The sequence below is a fragment of the Perca flavescens genome, chromosome 11, assembly GCF_004354835.1.
Source record: "Perca flavescens isolate YP-PL-M2 chromosome 11, PFLA_1.0, whole genome shotgun sequence".
NCBI lineage: Eukaryota > Metazoa > Chordata > Actinopteri > Perciformes > Percidae > Perca > Perca flavescens.
This window is the reverse complement of record NC_041341.1, coordinates 37,084,535-37,111,046: the sequence shown is the minus strand read 5'-3', so window position 1 is coordinate 37,111,046 and position 26,512 is coordinate 37,084,535. Positions and strand designations below refer to the sequence as shown.

The 26,512-nt window shown below is 41.3% G+C and overlaps 1 protein-coding gene across 1 annotated transcript in view; it reads right to left on the bottom strand.

The window, feature by feature from the left end:
• Positions 1–21,407: 21,407 nt before the first annotated feature.
• The window catches only part of gli2a (GLI family zinc finger 2a), a 106,427-nt gene continuing 101,322 nt past the window's right edge, over positions 21,408–26,512 (bottom strand). The window contains exon 14 of the mRNA XM_028591864.1: positions 21,408–26,439. Coding sequence (XP_028447665.1) covers positions 24,131–26,439 — 2,309 coding nt within the window. The 3' untranslated portion in view covers positions 21,408–24,130. The remainder of the gene's footprint in view (positions 26,440–26,512) is intronic.

Genomic DNA, 26,512 nt, shown 5'->3' with positions numbered 1-26,512 from the left:
TCACTTTTTCAAACTAATTCATTAGCAAAAATTTAAAAAATAATGCTGTTGATATTTAATTTTTTTTATCACCAAAAAGACCAAAATGGGCAAAGAATTGATCATTCCAACAAGTGTTGTGTGTGTATCCAAAAGGACACACACCACACACTCCTTCATTACCATAAACACACACTGTAGTTTACTCTGACTCAATCCCACATTCATCGTTCAATACTTTCTCAATTGACCGTTCGCAAAACCCCGCCCTCGAACGGTCTTCGTTCAATCCTAGCTCAGCAACTGTAACTAAGATGTAAGATGTAACTCAGCAAGATGGTGAAACGATGCGCCTATGGCACCTGCAAGTCTGACACCAGGTACCCCAAAAGTTTAGAGGGAGGGGTCGTTTTTTTCGCCTTTCCAAAGCCCAAGACCCAAGCGGTAAGATGCCAACAATGGATTAAGCAGTGTGGGAGACCTCACTCACAGCTAAATGCCTCGAAGATTAATAAGCATAGCTACATATGTCTGCTCCAAGGTAAGTAAAGCTAGTGAGCTAACTCATGGCATTTCGGTTTATACGTGGCGGACAACACGAAAATGTGGCGTAATGTATTTCAATGGGAAGCGTATTTTGTGGCCACAGCACGAAAATGGTAGGGAGTAATATAAAAAGCCGAAAATCCGTGGCGCGTCTCCCGGCGTTTAAGGCGCCCTTTCTCCGTAAGTTTTTTCCTAAACCCAACCTCCGCCATCCCGTTATTGTGGCGCGTCCCCAGCCTCCCGGCTTATGCAGCGTCCTTTCCGGCCTTTCCTGTCCTTTCCCTGAGAAAATAACTTTACATTTACAAGTAAAAAACGAGAATAACGTCTCTGTGAACACGTATCAATAGATTAAGAATAACATGGACATTTACACGAACTGCCGTGAGACCGGCTGTTAGCCTGTCAAGCACATGTTGCTATCGACAGATAATTTAGCAAGAGGTTGACGGTCATTGAACATATCCCTCCACTGCATATTGCAGCCCTTTCTGTCGTGCCCTGGAGGATATGTCTGCTGCATTACTCCAAAACCAATCCCTTATACCAATCATTGACATATATATAATGGACCAATAGACCCCGTTGGTCTGGAAGGAGACCAGTGAAGGATATTAGAAGCACTTTTCCGGTGATCTCTTGCTTTACTGCGCAGCCTCCAACTGACAGAGACAACGTAAATGTGACGTGAGCAACGTGTCTGAAAGTGTGAAGTCTTCTGGTAGCTGTGCCGAGAGAAATCTCAATCATTCGCAATCTTACAGAGACGGAGAGTGTAGGTATATGTACGGAGATAACTTAAGCACAGGCTAATTATTGCTAACTAACATGCTAGTTAACATTAGTAATTAAACCTAAACAGCTAATGTAAGTCGAAACTGCCTGAGAGCTTCTCCTGTACTATACGGTAATTCCTCTACTGTGTGACAGTAAGTCTCGTGGTTATGACCAATCGTTAGCCTATTTTTACAAAAGCGTCTGCTACGGAGCCATAACGTGAGGTACAAGGTAATGGAGCCTTTTATACATTGTCGTGTTTCTTTAGAAATAAACAACGGACAAATAGAGTCTTTAAACGCTTCAGATGTAAAGTTATTCACAGTCAAGTGACGTAAAAAAAAAATGGCGGTCAGTGGAATGCTTACAAGAGGTGATACCTTTGTAGCAACAAAATGGCGCCATCGGAGGTTCGAGTTCTGAAGCGAAGCTTACCCCCTTGATACCAATAGGTATGGAGCTCAACCCAGCCATGGCTATGTGTCTGGTTCTCAATTTTTTGACGGGCGTAGTAACAATAACTAGGGGGCGTGGCTTTTGCGAACGGTCAATAGCACAAAGTGTGTATTAATCCGCTTCTGAAAATAGTCCCCAGTAAATGAACCATTTCCTCCTGTTTGTGTAGCGTTTGCTAAGAAACCTAAAGTGCTCATATTGTGCTTTTTGGCTTTTGCCCTTTCCTTTATTGTGTTATATATCTTTTTTGTTAACTGTTCCAAACAGCTCTATTGTAGTCCAGCCTTTACTTCAGAGACAAACGTGGTCACTTTGGAACACATGGTCACTTTGGAACACATGCTCTGCAACAAAGTATTTACATGTGCAACTCCCAACAAACAGAAGTGTAGCTAAAACAGAGAGCTCAACACTGCAGCAATGTGCAGTACAACAAAAATATGGTGTTTTCTGAAAATTAAACCACATATTCTGGTACAACCTCTAAATACAATTATGAACCTGAAAATGATCATAATATGAGCACTTTAAGGAGCAAATGGAGCTGAGTGCGTTGGAGTGAGTTGGAAAGTTTGAGAGATGCACATGGGTTGACAAAAAACAAAAAGCCAGCACTTTTACTGACTGTCATGTAAGGTATTCATCATTATGCACTACTGTTTCCACTACTTAATTAATATTTAAATCTGTTTGTGGCACTTTTTGCCCTCTTTTGAATAACCAACAAACCAGACAGTACTATCTGATAGTTATTATTCATATGTACTTTTATATTTCGTGTTACCATCGGAGTTCACTAAAACACAGTCTACAAAACCTTGGGAGCATTACGCACGATCACACGCATGGTCAAAAGGTTGTGGAAAGGTTTTGGAAATTCTTTATAAATCCCGACTTTTGCGAGGAATGTTGCCAGGGCAAATTTTTCTTTTTTTTGCATAACAGGTTTTATAAATGAGGCCCCAGGTGTAGAGTTCTGTTAGGGCAGTTTGGGGGGAGCCAATTATCTTTTCTGGCCTGATTTATTATCTGGGCAAGTTTTGTTTTGTGTTTGAAGGTGACAGCGTTGTCTCAGGCTGACATATTTTAAGAGAGTATGGATTCAGTGTGTGAGCGGTAAACCACAGTTCAAGTGTCCTCGCTGTGAGCTTCCTCGGCAGATGGAAGCACTGAAGGGCTTTCTTGTACTGAGTCAGTGTAATGTGACAAGTACAGAGAAGTAAAAGATGTAAAGGCTTTACATGTACGCTGTACAGTACAAAAAGTGGCTTGGGAGTGCTAGAGGGACACACCACGTCCTGCCCTGTAGAGAGCGTAACAGAGCTGTGTAACGCTGACCTCAGCTCACACTCAAGTCTGACTAAGCCCTTTGTTGCGAGTAAGAATCAGAAATTATCTTTCTTTTCTCTATCTTTCTTTGGCAGCTTGATGGAGTTTTTTATATTTTAAGAACTGCATGTGTAATGCTCAGTTGGGAATGAAAATGATCCTGATCATCTTGCGCCATTCTGCCATAAAGTGCAGCTGTCCACCCTACATCAACACATCTGTGAATAGCTGAGCTGGCTGAAAATTGGAAGAAAAACTTTGGGTCAGCTATGCCATTGGATATTTTGCCTTCACAAATGTTGTTCCCACTGTAATAATGCATCCCATTCATGGTACAGCGTTGCTGTGGTTTTTTGGTGTTTTTTGCCCCCAACGGAACTGGTTATGGTTAGGTTTGGGTTAAAACACTTAGGTTAAGGTTAAGGTTAGAGTTAGGTTCCTTGAAGGCAGTGGTTGCAGCGTTGCCTGGAAGGAGCAGTTGGGGGCAAAAAACACCAGAGTGTGTTGGAATACAGATTTCTCTGAGACAAAAGTGGCATTTTGGTATCCTTTTAACCAGCGGTGCTCATGAAGGGATCAAAGTACACAGAAAGGAGGAAGAGTTATGACTAAAACAGTCATAAAAAAACAAACATGTCCAGGCACTCAAGGTTGATTACAAAAAGTGATGAAAGGCCTTTGGGCAAGACATTAAAAAACATTTCTGTGACTTGTTGGTATAAATTTATTCCACTGTTTAGTGAATGGTGTGCTTTTTCAGCTGAGTCACAGTAATTAAAGTTTAATACAGTGCCTGAAATGGGCCAGTACTCTCCAGTACTGAGTAGTGATTTTTGTCCACGTGTACCCTTACTTAAGTGTTATTAACAGTACTATTACTAGGCTGATATTTATACTAAAATAGGTAATAGTTCATGATTTATTGGGAAAAACCAAGCAGTTCTATGTAAAATCAGACATTGGGGGGCCTGGGTAGCTCACCTGGTAGAGCCCATGAACAGAGGCTCAGTCCTCGACACAGCAGCTGCGGGTTCGGTTCTGTCCTGCGACCATTTGCTGCATGTCATTCCCCCTCGCTCTTCCCATTCATGTCTAAGCTGTCCTGTCAAAAATAAAGGCCTAAAAAAGCCAAATAAATAAATAAATGAAATGAGACATTCAGCACCCCGATGGAATGATCCTCTGTTTCATAACCACATTTTCAGACACAGCGACGATTCGACTGTGAGATTGGCAGTTCATCGGGTAGCATCAGGTTTCTGAATAGTTGACAATTTTTTGTCACCCCTGACAAGATATACGAATGAATATAAATATATTTAAGACCCATGCAACGATCATGTTATGCAACTGCTGAGTTAGGATACTGGCACTTTTTTTGGACCATTTCAGGCACTGGTTTAATATATGGATGTGTAGGACAGTTTCCCACAACTCCCTGAGCGGTGGTTCTCATCGAGCCCAAAATACATCACCCTGTTGACCTTCTTCCCTATAGTCCACTACCAACAAACCCAACCTCCCAACTCTGTCTGCTGGCTCTGAATTATAACCTTTACCCACTGGCGGGAGCACAATGTGACGATTGTGATTGTATTTTAATTCTGATGGCAAAGTGAAAAAAGATAGCTTCCTCTGAGAATGGGCTAGATTTATGGGCCCTGTCCTGGCCGCCGGCCCCACATCCTCTCTGATCTGCTTTTACTCCGACGACCCCCCGACCCCTGGGGGTCATTAGAGAGCCCCAGAATGGTCCGGCTGGCCGCCAGCCCATCACACACTGCTTGTTTTCCAATCAAATCACTATATTTAACGGGGACACGAGCCCAGGGCCAAGTCCAAACCATCTGTTTGGAATTGTTCCTCGCAATTATTTCACACAGAAGTTCTTGCTCTGCACCCCCCTTCTGCTCTTCTCGCCCCACTTTGGTCTTTTGTTGGTTGTTGTTTGTTTTCAGCAAAAACCTCTCCCCCCCTCTGGATTGCTAATGGACAAAAATGAGAGGGTGGGGGTGGGGAGGGAAAGTTGGGAGGTGTGGTGATAGGGAGGGTCTGGCTCCTGGAACCGCTGTCACAGAGATACGTAGCCAGAAAAAAATAGGAAAAGCAGGGAGAGCTTTTTTATTCAGCACAAAGCAGGTTTTTCACTCTGAACACAGGGAACAGCTTTTCCACTCAGGGGCCCTGCACTGCTGCCAGCTCACATGACGTCTCCATCAAGACTGTCCGTCAGGGGCTTTCATACCTCAGTGGCAGCAGCAGTGGCAAACTAGGCTAATCTGATAGAGAAAAAGCACTCATTATTATGATTATTGGTTTCTGTGTATTGTTGCTATCTGTCTTTTTTATTGCTTGTATTGTGTATTTTTTTTTTATGTTAAGCACTTTGTGATTGTGTATCTGTGAAAGCTGCTATGAAAAAATAAACCCTAATTATTTTCATGTATTGTATTCTTTGGTAAAGACAGATAGCCAAATACACACAGGGATGACAAGATTAAAATCACAGCAGCAGCAGCAGCAGAAAAATAAGGTCAGCAGCAAATAAAAGTTATTAGCTATTTGAATAGGATTATCAAAAGCCTGTGTGAATAAAAATGTCTTCAGCTGTTTCATAAAAGCATCACAGGAGTCTAGGGATAACAATGATGAGGGGAGAGCGTTCCAAAGATTGGGGGCCACAGCTTGAAAAGCCCAGCAACCTTGAGTTTTAAAGTGGGTTTGAGGGACATCCAGCAAATTTAGCTCAGATGATCTAAGAGCTTGATTTGGCATATTATAAGTTATATACTGGGGAGTACATTGTTTTAGGGCTGTAAAAGTTAGCACCAGTACTTGAATGAATATGAAATTGAATAGGAAGCCGGTGAAGTGAGGCCATAGAACTGGTGTGATATGTGATCTCTTGTTTGTTTGATTAAGTTTATTTTGAACATGTTAAAAATAAAAAAAGAACATGTACAGGCAAGAAAACCAGCAAAGACAAAATACTCAGCAAACATGTCTTTTAAGATTATTGTAAATAAGGATTTCTATGTTCAAAAAGGAGTAGGAAGAAGTTAAAAAAAAACTTTTTCTGGCCCTATCCCCTTTTTCTAGTTTTCTGCTTAGAATAAAAGTACATAGTTATGTACAAACTATTTACAGTATACATGTACTTTATACTTAACACATACATGCACATATACCTTCTTACAGGCACTTATATACATGGATACCCATATACACATGCATACACACATACATATACATACATATTCTTTTTTTATTTTTATTTTCCAGCTATCACCTGTCCATGGTTCTTCTGTTAGTTATATCAAACCCAATAATACTTGTTACTTCTAGTTAAAAGCCGAGTGGCTGCGTTTAGAAACAGTTTAAAGACGGTTCAGCGAAGTATGATTCAAAAAGGGCATTACAATAATCATGTCCTTACAAAGATATTGTGTGTTGTGTGTGTATAACACTCATTCCATTCTTATGCACTTAAAGGACTATCATCCATATTAAGCCCCTGCCCATTTCCCCATGGATAACTGGCTTAGGACCAAAAAGCCTAAGTTCCCTTGGGACTTTGTTCAAACAGTTGACTTAGAGGAAAAGGTCAGACCGAGATCCGCCCGTCTTCCACTCATGAGGCTGTTCTGCGGCTGTAGAACAAGATTAGGTCACATTCAGTGTTTTAAAAGACTACAGCCATGCTGTACAGCTGTAACCTACTGAGCTAAATGCTAATATTAGCATGCTATCATGCTCATGCTATCTCTCTCTATCTGTCTGTCTGTCTGTCTGTCTGTCTGTCTCTCTCTCTCACTTTATCTCTCTCTCTCTCTTTGTCTGTCTGTTTGTAAAAAATGTAAAATGTACTTTGAAAATCAATCTTTCACTCATGTTTTTCCCCTAGCCCTTAAATTGAATAGAACATCAGAGATCTGACTCTGCTGAGAGGTTGTTGGTGTTAAGAAAGTACAAAAGTGGTCATTGTGGCAATGAAAATACATTAGGCCTACAGCTTACGCAGCTTTGTGTTTATACATCAGAGTGTGCGGCAATAGTTACAACTGGTTAGCCTACCGTGACTTTAGCACACATCTGAGACTCTCAGAAAATCAGGAGGAGAACTTCAGGACTAAAATTTGGACATAACTTGTCACAAAACATAATGGCTGGTTTCCTAAATGCATGAGTGCAGGATGATCATGATGGCTTGACCATGAGTAGACAACTAAATGAGTTTGCTAATAGTCTGGTAATAGTGATGAATTAGTCTTGCATATCCAACACACACACAGCGCTGCGGAGGAGGGTCTGGCTAGTCCACACAGCATTCCTGGTTGGGAGAAAAACGTGCTGTAGTTTATTGGCATTTCTTTAAACCAATCACAATCATCTTAGGCGGCCCTAAGCGCTGGACGGAGCTACGGTGCCTCTGCAAAACAGCCTCGGGAAGGAACTTGTTTTGGTGGAACGTGTACGTTCAAAAGTTGTTTTAGTCGTGCAACAGAAAACTCAGCGATTGGACAGATAGTCTAGCTAGCTGTCTGGATTTACCCTGCAGAGATCTGAGGAGCAGTTAACCATAGTCCTCAGAAATCCACCAGAGTTTAAAATTCCAAATCAAAGAAAGAGGACATGGACATCTGTCCGAAATGAGGGCGGATTTTCTGGCAGCACCGGAGCAATCCTGGAATTGAAACGTCGTCGATATAGACTAGCGATGAATAGCTATGCAGCTGTATGTTGGGATATATTTGAGCATTTAACAGGAGTATCCTGCTGTCAGTCAAAATGATGCTGTTAGTCACCCCCACCCATGGAGCCAGAGATTAGATGTGTGATAATGCATTGCCACCTAAAATGGGACATTTTGACACTTTGGAGTGCTAAAAGCAGAAATATCAGTGAGGACTTTAACACTGTACCTGAGTTACACTAAAAGCCAAGTACTGAGTGGTTTTCCTTCAGTCATTTGGTAAGGATGCAACTAAGAACCAAATACACGTATGGTAGTAATCTTTGGAGGGTTACATCCTACATTAGAGTTAGTTTATGGCACCAAGATGCCAAAGGACAATCAGATTAAGAAACAGTATGCATACATACAGTATTAACTACAAATGATAACCATGGATGTACAGATGGTGGCCAAAATAATGTTGCCATGCTGTATCTTAACTCCATGGTCATAAAAATGAAAATAGCATCAGAAAAGGTGTCTAATTATAAAGACATTTTTAACACATTTGGAACACAATTACAGCACAAGATTGTTGACGTTCAATGTTGTGAGATGCCCATACATTAATCTTCAAATTGCTTTTCACATAATACAATATACAATAACGTGTAGATTAACTGTGCATACCATTCCTCACACAAACAAGTTAACATAAAATATTTTAGATTAAAAAATTTAAATGACAAAATATGGAGGAGATACAAGGTTTCTGCCCAACTGCGACAAGATGCATTATCCATAACCTGTGTGTGTGTGTTTCACATTCTATTCTTACATATTTGTAAAACAGCAAGAACAGAAGCTAAGAACACTCTCTAAGCATGTTGTCTGGTTTCCAGTGTTCATCCTGATCAACTGAGACATGTTCAAGGCGCATGAGGCAATGGGCATTTAAAAGGCTGTAAAAGCAAATCCCAGTGGCACAAACGTTCAGCTTTGTCTTTGACAGAAAGTCATATATTCATCCAAAACAATATTTTCATTTGCAGTATAGAACATAACAGAAGGAGAAGCCTTTGAAAAGTGTGAGTGCTCCACTGCAACAGGAGACACATGGATTGAACTGTCAATCTGTTGCATATGGACCAACTACTGTTGCCTAATGCCATTATGTTAACAAAATTGGATTACTGTAAAATGTGATGCAAGTATGGAGCAGAAGCAAGGGACATCCAATGTGCTACAGCTGCTGCACATAAGGTCCTCAGTAGTTTCATATTTTTTTCAACGTGTAAAAAAAATACAAAGTCTGATGTTTTTTAAATGTTCTTGTTGTCAACAAACAAAGAAAAGACCAAAATGAATGTGTTAGTCCGTCACTTTCTGACTTCTTGTCCGTAGCAATCAGTCCCAAGTCTATTGATTTCTACTGAAGATGTAAAAGTTAAGCTACACAAAAACATTAGCAATGGACTGTGTGTAAACTGACAAGCGTATTGAGTTATCACCTGACTCAGCTCCCGAGTGTTTTAGCATCTTTTAGCTCGTACCCGCTCTCATCAAGGTGGCAGTTTGAGGTAAAAACGTGCTATAAGTCCGACCCTTTGCTGCAGGTCATCCCCCTCCCCTCTCTCACCTGTCCTGTCAAATAAAGGCTAAAAATGCCATAATAATAAAGTTAAGAAAATTGTATCAATGCACACTGATGATGTACAATTCTTATTCTGCAGACATGGTCAGGGTGATCTAATTTTGCTTAGTAAATATAGTTAAACACACTAAAGAATGGAAAAGTGCCAAATGCCTGTCAACTGTGTATTTTGTTTAACTATATTTACTAAGCAAAATTAGATCACCCTGACCATCTGTCAGCAAATAGTTCTTTATTTGTAAATTTACAGTGCCTTGCGAAAGTATTTGGCCCCCTTGAACTTTTGCCACATTTCAGGCTTCAAACAAAGATATAAAACTGTAATTTTTTGCAATTTAATCAACAACGGGACACAATCATGAAATGGAACGAAATTTATTGGATATTTCAAACCTTTTTAACAAAAAAAAAACTGAAAAATTGGGTGTGCTAAATTATTCAGCCACCTTAAGTTAATACTTTCTAGCGCCACCTTTTGCTGCGATTACAGCTGTAAGTCGCTTGGGGTATGTCTCTATCAGTTTTGCACATCAAGAGACTGAAATTTTTGCCCATTCCTTCTTGCAAAACAGCTGGAGCTCAGGAAAACAGCAGTTTTCAGTTCTTTCCACAGATTCTCGATTGGATTCAGGTCTGGACTTTGACTTGGCCATTCTAACACCTGGATATGTTTATTTGTGAACCATTCCATTGTAGATTTTGCTTTATGTTTTGGATCATTGTCTTGTTGGAAGACAAATCTCCGTCCCAGTCTCAGGTCTTTTGCAGACTCCATCAGGTTTTCTTCCAGAATGGTCCTGTATTTGGCTCCATCCATCTTCCCATCAATTTTAACCATCTTCCCTGTCTCTGCTGAAGAAAAGCAGGCCCAAACCATGATGCTGCCACCACCATGTTTGACAGTGGGGATGGTGTGTTCAGGGTGATGAGCTGTGTTGCTTTTACGCCAAACATAACGTTTTGCATTGTTGCCAAAAAGTTTGATTTTGGTTTCATCTGACCAGAGCACCTTCTTCCACATGTTTGGTGTGTCTCCCAGGTGGCTTGTGGAAAACTTTAAACTACACTTTTTATGGATATCTTTAAGAAATGGCTTTCTTCTTGCCACTCTTCCATGAAGGCCAGATTTGTGCAGTATATGACTGATTGTTGTCCTATGGACAGAGTCTCCCACCTCAGCTGTAGATCTCTGCAGTTCATCCAGAGTGATCATGGGCATCTTGGCTGCATCTCTGATCAGTCTTCTCCTTGTATGAGCTGAAAGTTTAGAGGGTCGGCCGGGTCTTTGTAGATTTGCAGTGGTCTGATACTCCTTCCATTTTAATATTATCGCTTGCACAGTGCTCCTTGGGATGTTTAAAGCTTGGGAAATCTTTTTGTATCCAAATCCGGCTTTAAACTTCTCCACAACAGTATCTCGGACCTGCCTGGTGTGTTCATTGTTCTTCATGATGCTCTCTGCGCTTTAAACGGACCTCTGAGACTATCACAGAGCAGGTGCATTTATACGGAGACTTGATTACACACAGGTGGATTCTATTAATCATCATTAGTCATGTAGGTCAACATTGGATCATTCAGAGATCCTCACTAAACTTCTGGAGAGAGTTTGCTGCACTGAAAGTAAAGGGGCTGAATAATTAGTAAATAGTTTTTCATTTGTTAAAAAGGTTTGAAATATCCAATAAATTTCGTTCCACTTCGTGATTGTGCCCCACTTGTTGTTGATTCTTCAAAAAAAATTACAGTTTTATATCTTTATGTTTGAAGCCTGAAATGTGGCAAAAAGTCGAAAAGTTCAAGGGGGCCGAATACTTTCGCAAGGCACTGTAGTTTGACCCAATACCAGTGGTTTAAAATAATGCAAAAAGACGACGAAAGACGAAAGAAGTAGTTTCTGAGAATAGCCAACATCCCACGTGCTGGCATTATGTCCAGGATATATGCAACACTTGTTCCTTCCTTCTAACAGCGCCACAGTGGTTTACCATTCTACACAGACCTGCTGTGTGCGCTCAAAAGAGGAACTTTATTTGGCAAGTGGACCATTGTGCATTGTATAGAAGGAAACAATCTGTGTTCTGTCTGGGCTAATACTTTTTTCTGCATCAGACCCCCTTTCTCCAGTCCAGGGGAAAAGAAGGGTGAATATATGATACTTGTGAGATGGTAAGGCTAAACTGGTTAAACTCAATTCCCCAGCTGGGACTCTTGCAGCAGTTTAAGGTAACTGACCCCAGAGCACAACGTTTTGTGCTTAGTTTCTCTAAAATGCCTTATGGCATTTATTTCTATTGATTTATGGTGGTATGAAGATGATTTTAGTGCTGAACTCTTTTAAGGGATTCCAGTTATTTTGTGTCTCTGGTGCTTCCACACGCATACAAACTTGAAAAAAAAAAACCCATCCATGCTGTTTTGGGTTTCTGAATGCCTTCAGTCTCCGGGTGAGCTGTTCAAAATCTCCAGGGCTTTCTACGTCACTAGCCGAAACGAGGTGGTTAACCGTAGCATGTTAGCGCTAGCATGCTAGCTTATTCTGAATGGCAAAACACTGCTACAACACACAGTAGTTTACCATAATCTACAAATAACAAAGAACTACTTACATGTCCCTGTTCTGCAGGTATTCCACGCAAAGTTATAAGTGCATCCTCGTTTAGAAGAAGTCTCCCGGCTAATCCCTAAAAAATTAAACCATGTAAACCTATTCTGGTACAACCTCAAAATATAATTATGAACCTGAAATGAGCATAATATGGCCACTTTAAAGAGTAAGATCCTTTTTGTTTAACATGAAACAGACCCAAAATTGCTGACGCCACCCCACCAGATTCTGGCAAAAACAGCATTTTTAGTGGATGAAAATTGACGATGCACATTCATCCTGTATGATTACATTGCTGCCTGGTTCGCTGCTGCTGGTTTCAGCGTTCTCGCTCAATACTGGGCCAATTTCACAGATTTCTGTTAACATTAGTCACTAAGACACCAATGCATTGGGAAATACTGTAGGGACCAGGTTGAAAAATACTGAAATTACCATTTAAAGAATTTTAAACGTTTTATTCCAATGGTACAAAAGGTGAATTATACTTGTGAGTACTGTTACACCATTCATATCAAAGGGATGGTGCAGTGGGTGAGGGAGATAAGTGGGCACACATTCTTTGTCCCAGTTGCAACAGGAAAAGCAAAAGTCTAAAAAGCATAAAATAGTAGCTCTAAGGGTTGCTGACCGAGAGCAAAGATGAGGTCATCCACTCACTACACTCACTCACGCACATAAGCCTTCAATCAGAAGATCCCCCTGACTTCAATCAAACGATGGCATTCCTGAGCGGCCTACTCATGGCGAAGCTCTCAGAGCATCTGACCTGCAGTCTGGCTGCCAATAGAGGACAACCTAGGAGAGGTCATGATCCGGGTTAGGGACTGACCGGACTGACCCTGGACTCTTACACCCACAAGGAAGGCCACAATGCTGGCCTTCATCACAGACATCCCCTAGGCTCTGTGCAGCTTGATCATAATTCTTGCACTCCCAGAGTTTAGCGGGGCACACTCTGCCCCTGGGCCAGCAGCAGCAGCAGCTCTGTTGGAGCAGTAGGTAACCCTGAGTCAGACACGGGTCACGTCCCCTCTAAGGCACAGAGCTTGACTCAGGAAACCTTTGATGAGAAACTGAGCCAAGCCTGGGGAGAAAGGCACAGCAGCCCCATCAGCCAGTGAATTGTTTTATTATGATGACCTGAACTCAAAGGTCCAAGAGCAAAATGTGACACACTCGGATAGGTCTTTAAATACATCCAGCATACATTTCAAACTGAATTTGAAAAACTATTTAGATTCTTTCATAGCAGCAACATCAAAGTATCAACGACTCTAATTGGTGGATACCAGTGGTGGAAGAATTATTCAGATCCTTTACTAAAATGCTCTGTTACAAGTAAAGGAAAATTATACTAAAATATAAATGTCTCGAGAAAATGTTAATTAAGTAAAAGTATGTAAGTATCATCAGGGAAATGTACTTAAAGTATTAAAAGTAAAAGTACTTGATGCAGAAAAACTAGAAAGTGTAAAGGATCCAAACAGTTGTGTGTTTAATGGTCTAATCATTTCAGCTGGACTTGTAGGCCGTTATATTGTTGGAAAGTTTAATTCATAATAAAACATCAGATTTTATGAACTACATGTGTTTTGTGTGCAAAAATCTGAATTTGTAAATTAACTTAAGCTTTTAAAAAAAAAGTACAATATTTCTCTCTGAAATGTAGTGGAGAGAAGTAGAAAGTGGCATTAAAAGAAAAGACTCAAGTAAAGTACAAGACACTAAACAGGCTCTACAGTATGCAGGAGGATTTTTTTTCCTTGGCGACTATCATGTTTTCCCCTAATGATGTACAGATTTATATGCTTTATCTGAAATGTCTTGAAAAATAGAGCGGTTTGGGCTGAGCCCCAAATGTTATCAACCTCTGGCGCTACCCCTACTTTGCAGCTTGCATTTGTTTTTTTGTGGGTCAGCTGAGGATGGCGATCTCTCATCCACTTGACCCTCTGCCCCTCTGACACGTGTTGTTTTGTCTGGTGGCAGCCATAGTGGCAGCCATGGTGCATGGTGCGAATGTCACCAACAACAGCTGACTTCCTCTGAAGGCCTTCTACTTAACGGGCAGCGGCGCTCAGGGATGGACTGGGGCTAAAAAACAGCCCTGGACTTTCTCCCAAATAGGCCCATCTTCCGGCCATTTGCCCGTGGCCGTCCACGACAGACACTAGCCAGGATGTCCTGATACTATGCCACAATACTGTAGCCTATCAGACAAGGTATTCACAGCAAGTAAAATCTCAAAACCAATGATGATAATTGGGGTTGTGTTTATTAATAAAGCCTCAGTCTTCAAATAAAAACTAAAATGCCATTACATCTGCATTGAAAATAAAATACAAATAATGAAATGTCACTGGCTACAGAAACTCCAAATTACACAAACTTGTAATTATAAAACATTACAGAGTATTCTGACAACACCTTCAGAGATAAAATGCCAATGCATTCCAGATGTTTTTCTGTTTAATTTAATACCATAGTCGGACATCCTATCAGCAAAAGTGAGCTCACTACAACCTCTCATCTACAACCAAGTGAAATCGCGGTCAACCCACGATTCATTTATAACGCATTTATAAATGCGTTTATTATGTAGTTAATAATTTCTGTTAGTAGCATATAAGTGATTGTATTTGCGCCCCCTGCTGTTGGCTGTTAATATTGCTTTAATAGACCTTTTTTTTGTGCCGACGGCCGTCAGTTGGACGGTCGTTCTGGACTTTTCCAGAACGCACAGATTGTCAGTCCGTCCCTGGCGGCGCTTCAGAGCCCTACAATGAGATGTTTGCCAACTTTAAGGACAGCTGAGCCGAGAGGGAGAGGATTCCACAGATTGAGATCTGTCTGAGATCTTAGATAACAATGAGACTATTGTTGCTAATCAGGAGGTAGAATTGACTACGTCAGAATATGATCATGACAATTGGGTGATTGAGGGGTTTTGCTCCTGATAACTTTGTTCAATGTAGGGATTATTGTGTAAAATTCTTTCAAGAGTTGAAAATAGGCGGGACAGATTTCTTTGACTCTTCAATATTTTTATATGAAGTGAGTATATGTTATGTGCAGAGGTGGAAAAAGTACTAAAATATTGTACTCAAATAAAAGTACAAGTGAAATTACCTATCTGAAAAATGACTCAAGTAAAAGTAATAAGTAGTTCATAAAATGTACTTTAAGTAAAAGTTACTTAGTTACATAAAAAAACTCTTTTGTACAGTATCAGAGCACATTATCTCTCCTCATCTGTGTGCTCTGTCTAATCATCCATTTCTGCCTCACTAACCTCTTGTTCTCCTCTGGTGAGACTCCTTACCCCGGGGCTATTTTTCTCCCATCCTCTCTCTAAGAGAATAAGGAATTCCAGTGGCAAAAGCAATCATTGGGCTCCACTTCTAACTAGTCCCCAGCTGCATTTGCTGTCAAATTAAAAGTGATTTGTTCTCTTTCTTTTAGAAATCTGCATCTTTTCTTATACCCACATCCCCTTCCCTTATCCCCAGTCTCCTGCTTTGTTCGACAGTAGCTCTCTCTCTCTTTCTCTCCTGATTTTTCTCCTCTTCTCTCTCTTCTATCCTGTTTCATGTTGCTCTCAGACCCATTTTCTTCAGGGCCAGCCTGCCGTTGTTAATTTCAGACAACATGCCATCTAACTTTAGAAACTGCTCTGTGTGCGTTTTGTGTGTATGGAGTATCCTCTTTCACCTGGGTTTTCAAACTGGAGGTTATTGTTGTTGCTTCTTTTGTTCTATTATGCAGAATGAAGAACCAGGGGTAAAAATCCCAACTACTGAAAGTAATACATCATCTATTAATTAGCAGAGCATCAAGAAAGATAGAGATGTACGCAGATGAAAGACAGGGCTTCAATGCATTACAAATGTTGCTCTTCTATTATTGAAGCATGTGCATTGCAGTTTTCATAGAGACCTGCCTCGGAGACAAGAGAAAGGATTGTGCAAAGAAATTGGTTTAATTTGCAACCACATCAAATATGGTGTTCTATCTACATTAAAGCATCCTAAGTTAAAGGTGTTTTTATTTCAACTTGACACTTTGACACAGCTCTGCAAAGAAAACAGATATTTAGAACGGACAGTTTGAGGAATTATTTTTAAATCTCGCTTTCATCTATCCCCTAATAAAATAGTTTGAATAGAAAAGAGCTAAAGGGGGTTTGTTAACAACCTGGAGGATTGCCATCATACAGTAAATTAGGGGGAGCATCGACCCTTTACTATATATAATGTATAAAATTTAGTTGCATATTTAACAATACAATAAGGTGTGTGTGTGTGTGTGTGTGTGTGTGTCTGTGTGTCTGTGTGTCTTTATGTGTAGGTGTCTGTGTGTGAATGTTGTCTTTCTGCACCTGCTATTCCCACACAGTTACCATACCAGATACCAAATTGTCACATTTCAAGCACTTTCACCTGTTTTGCACCAATAATGATCCAAAATCTTGTTTCTATTTTTTACCTTTTTAATAATTGAATTTCCTTTCCTTTCGTTTTTTCCCCATTTTTCCGTTTCGTGATTGGTGATCAAGGGCTCCTTTCAAGGCTGGAATATTCATTGATTGATTAACATGGACCTTATTAGGACAAATATGGGACGACCTTGGGAGGAGCGTGAGGCTCGTGCACGACCGCATAAGGTAACGCACGTCCGTATTTATAACGAGAAGAGTGCGTACCGGTGTGCGCCGCAAGGTGTTATAAATCAGAATATTGTTTTTGCGCACGAAATCTTTCAGAATAGAATCTACGTACAGTTTTATAAACGAGGCCCCAGTGCGATTATAGTGCTCCAAAACAGATTAATTAATAATTAATTGTTATTAATGTGTTTTAATTGGTAAAAATGGTAAATGTAATGGTAATGGTAAAAAAAAGAGCAACAGAGACAGATAAATCCCCACAGACTCCCTGCATTGATGTTAACAGGCATGTCATTGAACACAATGTTGCTCACCTTCTTCACTGGGACAGGGAGGGGCTCAGTTATGGGGAGACTGGGGTGCTGCTGACTCATCTGTTGTTAAGTCTGCTAAAAATGGGCAGGGACAATGATTTAATATGAATATCTTGCTAAATGTTTCCAACTGATTAAATGGTGATTAAATGTAGGCTAACACTAGTCTGTAGCTAGCTACAGTCAGGTCCATAAATATTGGGACATTGACACAATTCAAATCTTTTTGGCTCTATACACCACCACAATGTGGTGTAGAGAGCACATCTTGTTTCTTTCATTTCAAATCTGAAATGAAAGAAACAAGATGTGCTTTAACTGCAGACTTTCAGCTTTAATTTGAGGGTATTTACATCCAAATCAGGTGAACGGTGTAGGAATTACAATAGTTTGTATATGTGCCTCCCACTTTTTAAGGGCCCAAAAGTAATGGGACAGATTAACAATCATAAATCAAACTTTAACTTTTTAATACTTGGTTGCAAATCCTTTGCAGTCAATTACAGCCTAAAGTCTGGAACGCATAGACATCACCAGACGCTGGGTTTCATCCCTGGTGATGCTCTGCCAGGCCTCTACTGCAACTGTCTTCAGTTCCTGCTTGTTCTTGGGGCATTTTCCCTTCAGTTTTGTCTTCAGCAAGTGAAATGCATGCTCAATCGGATTCAGGTCAGGTGATTGACTTGGCCATTGCATAACATTCCACTTCTTTCCCTTAAAAAACTGTTTGGTTGCTTTTGCAGTATGCTTTGGGTCATTGTCCATCGGCACTGTGAAGCGCCGTCCAATGAGTTCTGAAGCATTTGGTTGAATATGAGCAGATAATATTGCCCGAAACACTTCAGAATTCATCCTGCTGCTTTTGTCAGCAGTCACATCATCAATAAATACAAGAGAACCAGTTCCATTGGCAGCCATACATGCCCACGCCATGACACTACACATGTTCTTGATCTGGCCAACTGTTGTAAAGGGTGTTTTCTTCACCAGGGAAAGAATTCTTTGGTCATCCTCCACAGTTGTTTTCCGTGGTCTTCTGGGTCTTTTGGTGTTGCTGAGCTCACCGGTGCGTTCTTTCTTTTTAAGAATGTTTCAAACAGTTGATTTAGCCACACCTAATGTTTTTGCTATCTCTCTGATGGGTTTGTTTTGTTTTTTTCAGCCTAATGATGGCTTGCTTCACTGATAGTGACAGCTCTTTGGATCTCATATTGAGAGTTGACAGCAACAGATTCCAAATGCAAATAGCACACTTGAAATGAACTCTGGACCTTTTATCTGTTCCTTGTAAATGGGATGAGGGAATAACACACACCTGGCCATGGAACAGCTGAGCAGCCAATTGTCCCATTACTTTTTTCCCTTAAAAAGTGGGAGGCACATATACAAACTGTTGTAATTCCTACACTGTTCACCTGATTTGGATGTACCCTGTGTGATACCCTCAAATTAAAGCTGAAAGTCTGCAGTTAAAGCACATCTTGTTCGTTTCATTTCAAATCCATTGTGGTGATGTATAGAGCCAAAAAGATTAGAATTGTGTCGATGTCCCAATATTTATGGATCTGACTGTAACTTATTTCACTATGGACATTAAGCCAACAGGTTAATACCACTCACAGACTACAGGCTACCCAAAGTAAAGTAACAACTAGTAAAGACAAAGAGATCATTCATTTTATTATTATATTTGAAATATATATTGAATGATGATGGTTTAACAACTTTATATTAGTTTTTACCTATTTTTTGGGGCCACTGTCAGTCATGGTCCCTTGGAATTGTCCTAACTTTTCCCCCTATAAGGCGCCCCTGGCTGTGATATAAGTGCCTTGAAATTCAAACTGTAAATACATTATAGTTATGCTGGCAGCCGGCCGCCCAGTAATCCACAAAGGGTGACTTTGCCCTGGGTATGGAGCCCAGCAGGCTGCCGCTTTCTCGTCAGACAGTGTGGAGCTCCTAAAGTTCGACACGTCTTACCAAATTTGCAATTAGCCATCAATTTTCGTGAAACGGCCCATATTTGAGCTTTATATAGTTGATTTCTCGCATAAAAAAGTCTCAGAAGTGAATTTGGTAACGAAACATTGCAGTGTCTGGAATATGAGATTCTGTCACTTCTCTAATGTGTGTGTATGGGGATTCGCTCAACCAATCATACCATATTTGGAAGAAAAGCTCTTGTTACAAATAGGGCCAAAACACAGGGATGCATCCTTATGCCAATAAAATATCAACCAGGCCATTTTCAGCCCAACCAATGTTACATACCCCATTAGGAGACCATAAGGAACAGTGTGAAATACCCTATATAATCATTCTATCACCCCTTTAAAACTATCAAACAATAATTTGGCAGCCCCCCCTGCAGCAATTCTGAGGACCCCCCAAAGGGGTCCCAGACCCCCTGTTGAAGATCTCTGCTCTATAGACCAATTTGAACTGTAAAGCGTCATGCCAATATTTTCTCCAAAAATCAACAGGATTTGTTTGTGATGACTTGTAATACAATGGCCACCACTGCAAATGGTTTGGTATAGTCATTATACATGTTTAGCCTCTTGCCAATCCGTCCACCAAGCATGATAAAAACTGCATGGTTTTGGCCCCAGGTGTGCCTGGCCAACTTTTGTCTTTCAGAAGCTGTAGCATTCTCAGATTTGTAGATAGTGAAGATCTGGTTTCAGGAAACTGTAATGTAATGCTAGCTTGCCAGGAAGGGTGCTAAATGATGCTCCAAATATAGACAACATTTTGGTAAGAGAAGAAATAGCATGGCTATTTTAAAAATGGTCCCTTGACCTTGAAGATATCAGAATCGAGTCAGAATCGAGTCAGAATCTGAATCGAGTCTTCTCTTTACAGATTTGCCCATGTCATGTTAATCCCATGCAGTTTGGGGCAAAAAGCATGCAGTTTTTATCATACATTATAAATCCCATGTCCCCCACCTCTACCCTAAAAGAAAAAAAGGGGCTATGCTATTGGTCACCTGTTACGTCTGTCAATGGGTTTTACAAATATTTAAACAGTGATGAGGCAATTTTGTCTGAGGTTAAGAGCTCGTCAATGTTTTTCAAATTAGCCTTTTTTTCATTTCCAGAAAAACAACTGTTATGGACGCAAGACCATTCTCAAGACCACTTTTTGAAGGTCTCGGTCTCGTCTTGGAATCAATGACATTTTTACTCGCTCTTGTCTCTGTCTTGGATAAAGAGATTTTACTTCAAGATTCAAGACAGGTAAAGATACCTGTCTTGAAATAAAATCCAGAGTCCTCTTTATCCAACAACTGCGGTGATATCACTAAACTGCCTGTGCATGGTCTGATTGATGTGTTAACATCATTACTGCAATTGAATGCAAAACTTCCTTCTTCAAATGCAACCAATAACTATTTCTAATTTGAAATCTGTTACTGTTAACCCCATTTCCTACACATAAAATTCACCTCTGCAATCGCTTTTGATTATTTTATCAAAGCATTTCTCACTTATGTCAACGAAAGAGGTGAATGTTTTCTGTGGGTGTTTTTATATGGGAATGTGGATCTTTCAGATCAATTTGTGGAGTGCCTATGGTTAGCATTTTCCTCATTTTATCGTGTCATGCAGTGTGGGACTCGCACTGGTCTGGTCTTGGTCTTGACTTGGTCTCGCCCTGCCAGGGTCTTGGTCTTGACTTGGTCTCAATACACTCTGGTCTTGGTGATGACTTGGTCTCGCTAAGCACCAGTGAAAAGCTGCGTTGCCGCTGCAAAATACGCTCGGAAGGAACGAAGATGGATGGACGGAACTTGTTTTGGTGGAACATGTGTATGTTTATAAGTTGTTTTAGTCGTGCAACAGAAAACTCAGATTGGACAGATAGTCTAGCTAGCTGTCTGGATTTACCCTGCAGAGATCTGAGGAGCAGTTAACCACAGTCCTCATAAATCCACCAGAGTTTAAAATGGCAACAGAAAGGAAGCCCAATGCAACCGATATCTGGCCTAAATCAGTGAAATCTGGCGGAATTTTGGAAGTGGAACATGAAGGATATAGACTATGAGCTGGACTTTTTCTTGGCCTGGTGATTTTTTTTTTAAACATAATGTTAGGTCTGCCTTTTGTATACACACACTATGTATGTTCAGCGTGAGTACCATCATTTTATATCAAGGTTGTTTTCAGAATCCTCTTCATATGTGTGCACCCTTCACTGAGTATACTGGTGTTTGGCCTTAGAGCTGTACTCGACAGCCGTGTGTGAACGTGCCAAATGTGATTTCACTTGTAGCATATAGCTCTACTTCCATGTCACCTCCAGGGACCACAGACTATGTTATATCAAAGAAGACACAACGCTGGGATTTAAACAGAAAAAAAGAAGAGATAGTTTATTTGAAATGTACAAAAGCTATATACACACACTCACACAAACCCACACACACTGAGCATAGTAGACGTGAATGGTAGGATACACACAAACATTTTAAAGGCTACTTAGAAATTCAGCAAACATTATAAAACTGAGGAATTTGCAGGGCTAGTTGGCCATTCCTGTCTGAACCAGGATTTCATTATCAAAGTCTGTGTCCCTTCCTGGACTCTCTGCAGTTCATCCAGAGCCCAAGGGCAGGATGGGAAGCGGTGAAGGGGGGGTTGGTATGAATGTGTTAATTAGGATCGGATCTCGACTGAAAACACACAGAGGTACTTGTATATTCTTTTAGAGAATGCAGGGGTTCATATGCCATGATAGACTAACACAGAGGCGTATCCTTGTCTTTTTCAATCATTTACCCTTGTGAGATGGGACCACGGAGAGTTAATGCCTCTGATCCAGAGGGAAAAGAAGGAAATCTGATTTTACAGTGCCATCCCCAAGAGCTCAGACCATGATCAAAAAACACTTACTATCTGTGGATCATAATGTACAACCACATATTTAAACCAGGGCTGCCAAATGCTTACATTTGTGAATTGAAATGAGGTTTCTGGTTTAAGAGTATAATTGCATATTGAATTTCATGAAATTGAAAATGAAAATGTTTAACGTATGCAAAATTAGCTCAGAATCACAAATAACCTTTATTCCAAAATCTATGTGTAGTTGAAACTCAGCAATACAAAGACAGGTTCCAATACTGGCACTTCTTTGCTTATTTCTTATCCTGCAAGATAGTTGAATGCATACATACATTGCAATAGCTGTTCATGTTTTACACAACAGGCATGTATCAATTTCTACATGCATGGTTTGTTTATATGCTCATTAACCTCAGTGCTTTAAGCACCTGCATGTTTGGCAGTAAAATGAAAAGCTAAATGAACTATAGTTCTGTAAAGATTTGGCTGCATAACAATTACATACATTTCTATGTACAGTATGTCCTTCTGAGCTATGTCATAGAGTTTTAAACCTTGTCACAAGTAAAAAGTTCACCTTTCTAAATCATTTTCATAACATGTGTACATTGTGTACCAGGTTAGTCTCTTCACTTATCAAGCATATTGTATTGTACACGGTAAAAGGTATCTTAACCTTGTGATAATTTTATTTTTCCAATCCATGTGGTTAGCACAATGCAAACTGAAAAATCTATTTAAAAATCTGTCACTTTTCTTTTGTGAATGAATAGTAGGTGCCCATATTTTACTGTACATTTGACAGCCCTAGTTTAAACCTCATAAGTCTATAGCATAATTTAAAGCAAGTACCATGCAGTTTAATCTATACACATAAAGGTCTTCATGAGAAAATATTATCTGTTATCTACATATCATGTCCATTTCCTGCTAACTGTTTTCATGTCGTACTCAGATGCTCAACGTTGATGTCCCCAGCAAGGTAATACATGTATGTGATCTGCTTTCAGTGCACCACTTTGTAAAGGGCTATTACACCAGCAAATACTGAATGGCAATTGTTTATAGATGTATATGTACATGTATATGCAGGGCTGTAGTACTCAAGTCCGGTCTTGGACTTGAGTCCGGACTCAAGTCCGTTTTTCTATGGTCTCGGACTTGTCTCGGACTCGCTGGTATTCGGACTCGGACTTGTCTCGGTCTCGGCCACTGGTCTTGCCAAATATGGCTTTTGGTCTCGACCGAATCCAGGTGTCTTTACTCTTTACTATGTTCCCATATAACGTTTTCACCGCTACCTATGTTTGTTTACTATTGGAGGAAACACTGGCCATCTAATAACCAATCACACAGGTTATCTTCGCAGGGCACGCTCTGCATCTGCGTGCCCTGCTAATTTGCATTGATTCACACACTTCCAAATAACAATATAATACAATACAATATTTTTTTTTCAGGAAAGGCATAAACCAACCATAGGGTTTATAACCAACCAACCCACTCTGTAATACTGGTCACTTCTTTTCTACACTACTGTACATCTGGAGTGAAGCTATATTGTCATTTAGTTACTCAAATGCTCAGTACTAGTACCTAGAAGTGGTAATAGTAGTGGGTTGGTGTTTGTATATCAGTTCTAACACTGTTATTATGAGGTATCACCATATATCATCATTCTGTTTTCTTTAGATTAGATTATATGATATCAAGGGGAATGTCTTTACTTAAAAATCATGGGTGTTGTGACACTGTTTTTGCTTTTAAATCAACAAATAATAACCCCAAATGACTGATAATGTCATGGATGCATTAGACTTTTTTTTTCCTGTCCTGGACTCGGTGCTGACTCGGACCTGAACCTTTTTGGACTCGGTCTTGTCTTGGACTTGAACCTCTCTGGACTTGGTCTTGACTTGGACTCGACTAGTCGTGGTCTTGGACTTGTCTTGGACTCGACAAAGGTGGTCTTGACTACAGCCCTGTGTATATGTATATATATACCCTGGGCTACCATATATTCGTAGGTAAAATGTATGGCTTTTTAACAAATAATGATAGAAATGATCCTTAACTCTAGCTTTACTTACTATTATTCTTTTAATGTAACATATTATAATCTGAAGTATAATATTACAAGATATTACTATGGAGAAACAAATGCATGAAATAGCCAGTTTTACTTTGTTCAATCAGTGCTTTGTGTAGTCCATATATTCCTGATGTAAAAAGGGTTAAGACTGGATGGATGATGACGTGTTTGATTGCTCTCAGCTTATCATGTTGAGGAATTTGCTTTCTTCAGCCAAGGCTGTGAGCATAGAGTTCATGTCACCGATGGCCATGTTGCCAATCCCTGCCGGTACAGAGGCAAGGGTGACAGAGTTGCGGGGGGTGGTGAGACGTGAGGAATTCTGGGAGAGGCTCTGCAAAAGGCCAGGACTCAGGGTGCCCGACATTAGGCTGGAGTGGTCCCCGTCATCTAGCATGGTGTCAAAGTCGATCTGGGCATGCTCCGTGCCACCAGATCCACCAGTGGAAGAATCCACCGTACTGCTGGAAACGTGGTTGACTCCTGGTGAGGCCATGTTGGCTGCAGCAGTGGTGTTGCTGGCAGGAGCTTGACTGACACTGGGGGACATGGGGGCATCAAAGCTGACAGAAGTTGGGTCAAACATATGAATCTGACCTGTGTAGAACACAGCAGAGTTTAGATTTTCAGAGTTGCTGTTGCCACTTGGCCTCTTTGGGCTCGCCTCTGAGGTGTCAGTACCACGACTAAGACTCAGATCAGATGACTTGGGTATTCGGCTCGGTTGCATCATATTAGACCCTGTGTGTTGTCTGGCATTCGATTTAGGCTCTATGGGAGGCCTAGGTTGTAGCATTCCTCTGCCTCCATTATGGATATTGTGCTGCTGTTGCTGGGAGAGAACGCTGTAATTATGCTGCGGATCCACTTGGTTCACATGAGAATACCCATCAGCCTGTGTCCTTGCTCTGCAACTTTGCAGTTCAGGCTCTGCCATATTGTTCCGGGTAGGTCTCATGCTAGTGCTCCCAGATATAGAGTTTGGGATTACCTCTTGTCCAAACCCTTGCTGAGGACTCATTTGCTCACTAAAGTTTACACTGTTGCATTGCCTCTGTTGCTGATGCTGCTGGTGGGAGATGTTAATCAGCCGCTGGCTACTGTGGTTTGCGTACCCCTGCATAGACATATTCTGACTCATAGGCACTACTTGCTGGTTGCTGCCCAGGCCATGACCTTGTCCCTGAAAGGAACCAAAATTGTGCCTCTGCTGAACCACAGCTAGGTTCCCCCTGAGAGGATGCTGTTGTTGCTTGGTGAGCTTGGTTGTGGTGTCCACAGTTCCTGAGCTCACCTCGTTCCACTGCACCGGCATGTTATTCTTGTTCATATTATCCAATGGTGCTGAGAATGGCTGCTGGGAGCCAATGGGACTCATCTGGTAGGATTGCATGTCCTGACCAGACTGAGTCATGGTGGCGTCCACCATTGCCATCCTCCTCTGCGCATAAAATGATGCTGGTGGGGCCATGCCTGTCTGGTAGCCCTGAGTCTGATTGTTGGAATGGTAGTCCACTTGCCCCGAGTTGTGACCTGAGGGGCCAGAGTTCTGCGACGTAAGGTACTGCACCACATCATCTGGAAGCACCATGTCGTCCTCCCCACTCTGCTCCCCCCCAATCATCATCCCATCTACTGCCATGTTCTCCATGGCTACATTCTCAGAAATGCTAGGTGGTCTGGGGGCAAATGGGTAGCGTTGCAGGCTGCCATCAGAGCGAGTGTAGCCCTGCATAGCCAGTGTTTGGTGGCGGTCAGCTGATGGACCATTCATGGGGTTCATGCTGTTCGTGCTGTTATAGCGTTGAACCCTTGGGAAGGAAAGAGGGTCCAGTGTAGGACGACGCACTGGATCGCTGGCACGACGTGGAAGGTTGGGGGGTACCTCATGGGGCATCATGCTCCGTGTGCCATATCCAGTATCACTGCATCGGCGAGGCACAGTTCCAGAGGGTGGCTGATGGAATGGGTACGACGAGCCTTCCTGGGAGTCACTGTAGAGTGCCATGCGGGTCCTTAGGCTCATTCGATCCATATTGGGTAGAGGAGTAGGTGGCGCTCCACCAATGGCAGCAGCATACTTCGCCTTAAGTCGATAATGCTGAGCTGGTGTCAGACTAAGAAGGCTTGGAAGACCTCCTCCGCCTCCTCCACTGACTCCACCACCTCCACAATGGCTGGCCTCGCTGGAGCGGCGAGACAGATCAGTGGAGATTGGGTCATAGGAGTCAGCCGAACTGATGTTGTTGTGGCGGTTAGTACCAAACTGGGACGCCTCGCTGGAGCGGCGGCTGGAATAGCAGGGTGAAATACCAGAGGAGCGCCGACTCATGGTGTAAGCTGAGCTCATGGTGCTGGTGGTGCTGTCACGGCGCTCATTCAGCTGGTTCAACAGTGTCACTTCACATGAAGACAAGTCACCCATGCGTTGGCCAGGATACGGACCGCTTAAGTTACTTATCATGTTGGAGCTCTCCAGCAGGGAACCTGGCAGACACAAAAGGATATTATTTAGGGCTGTCAATTGATACAAATATTTAATGGCAATTAATGGCATGAT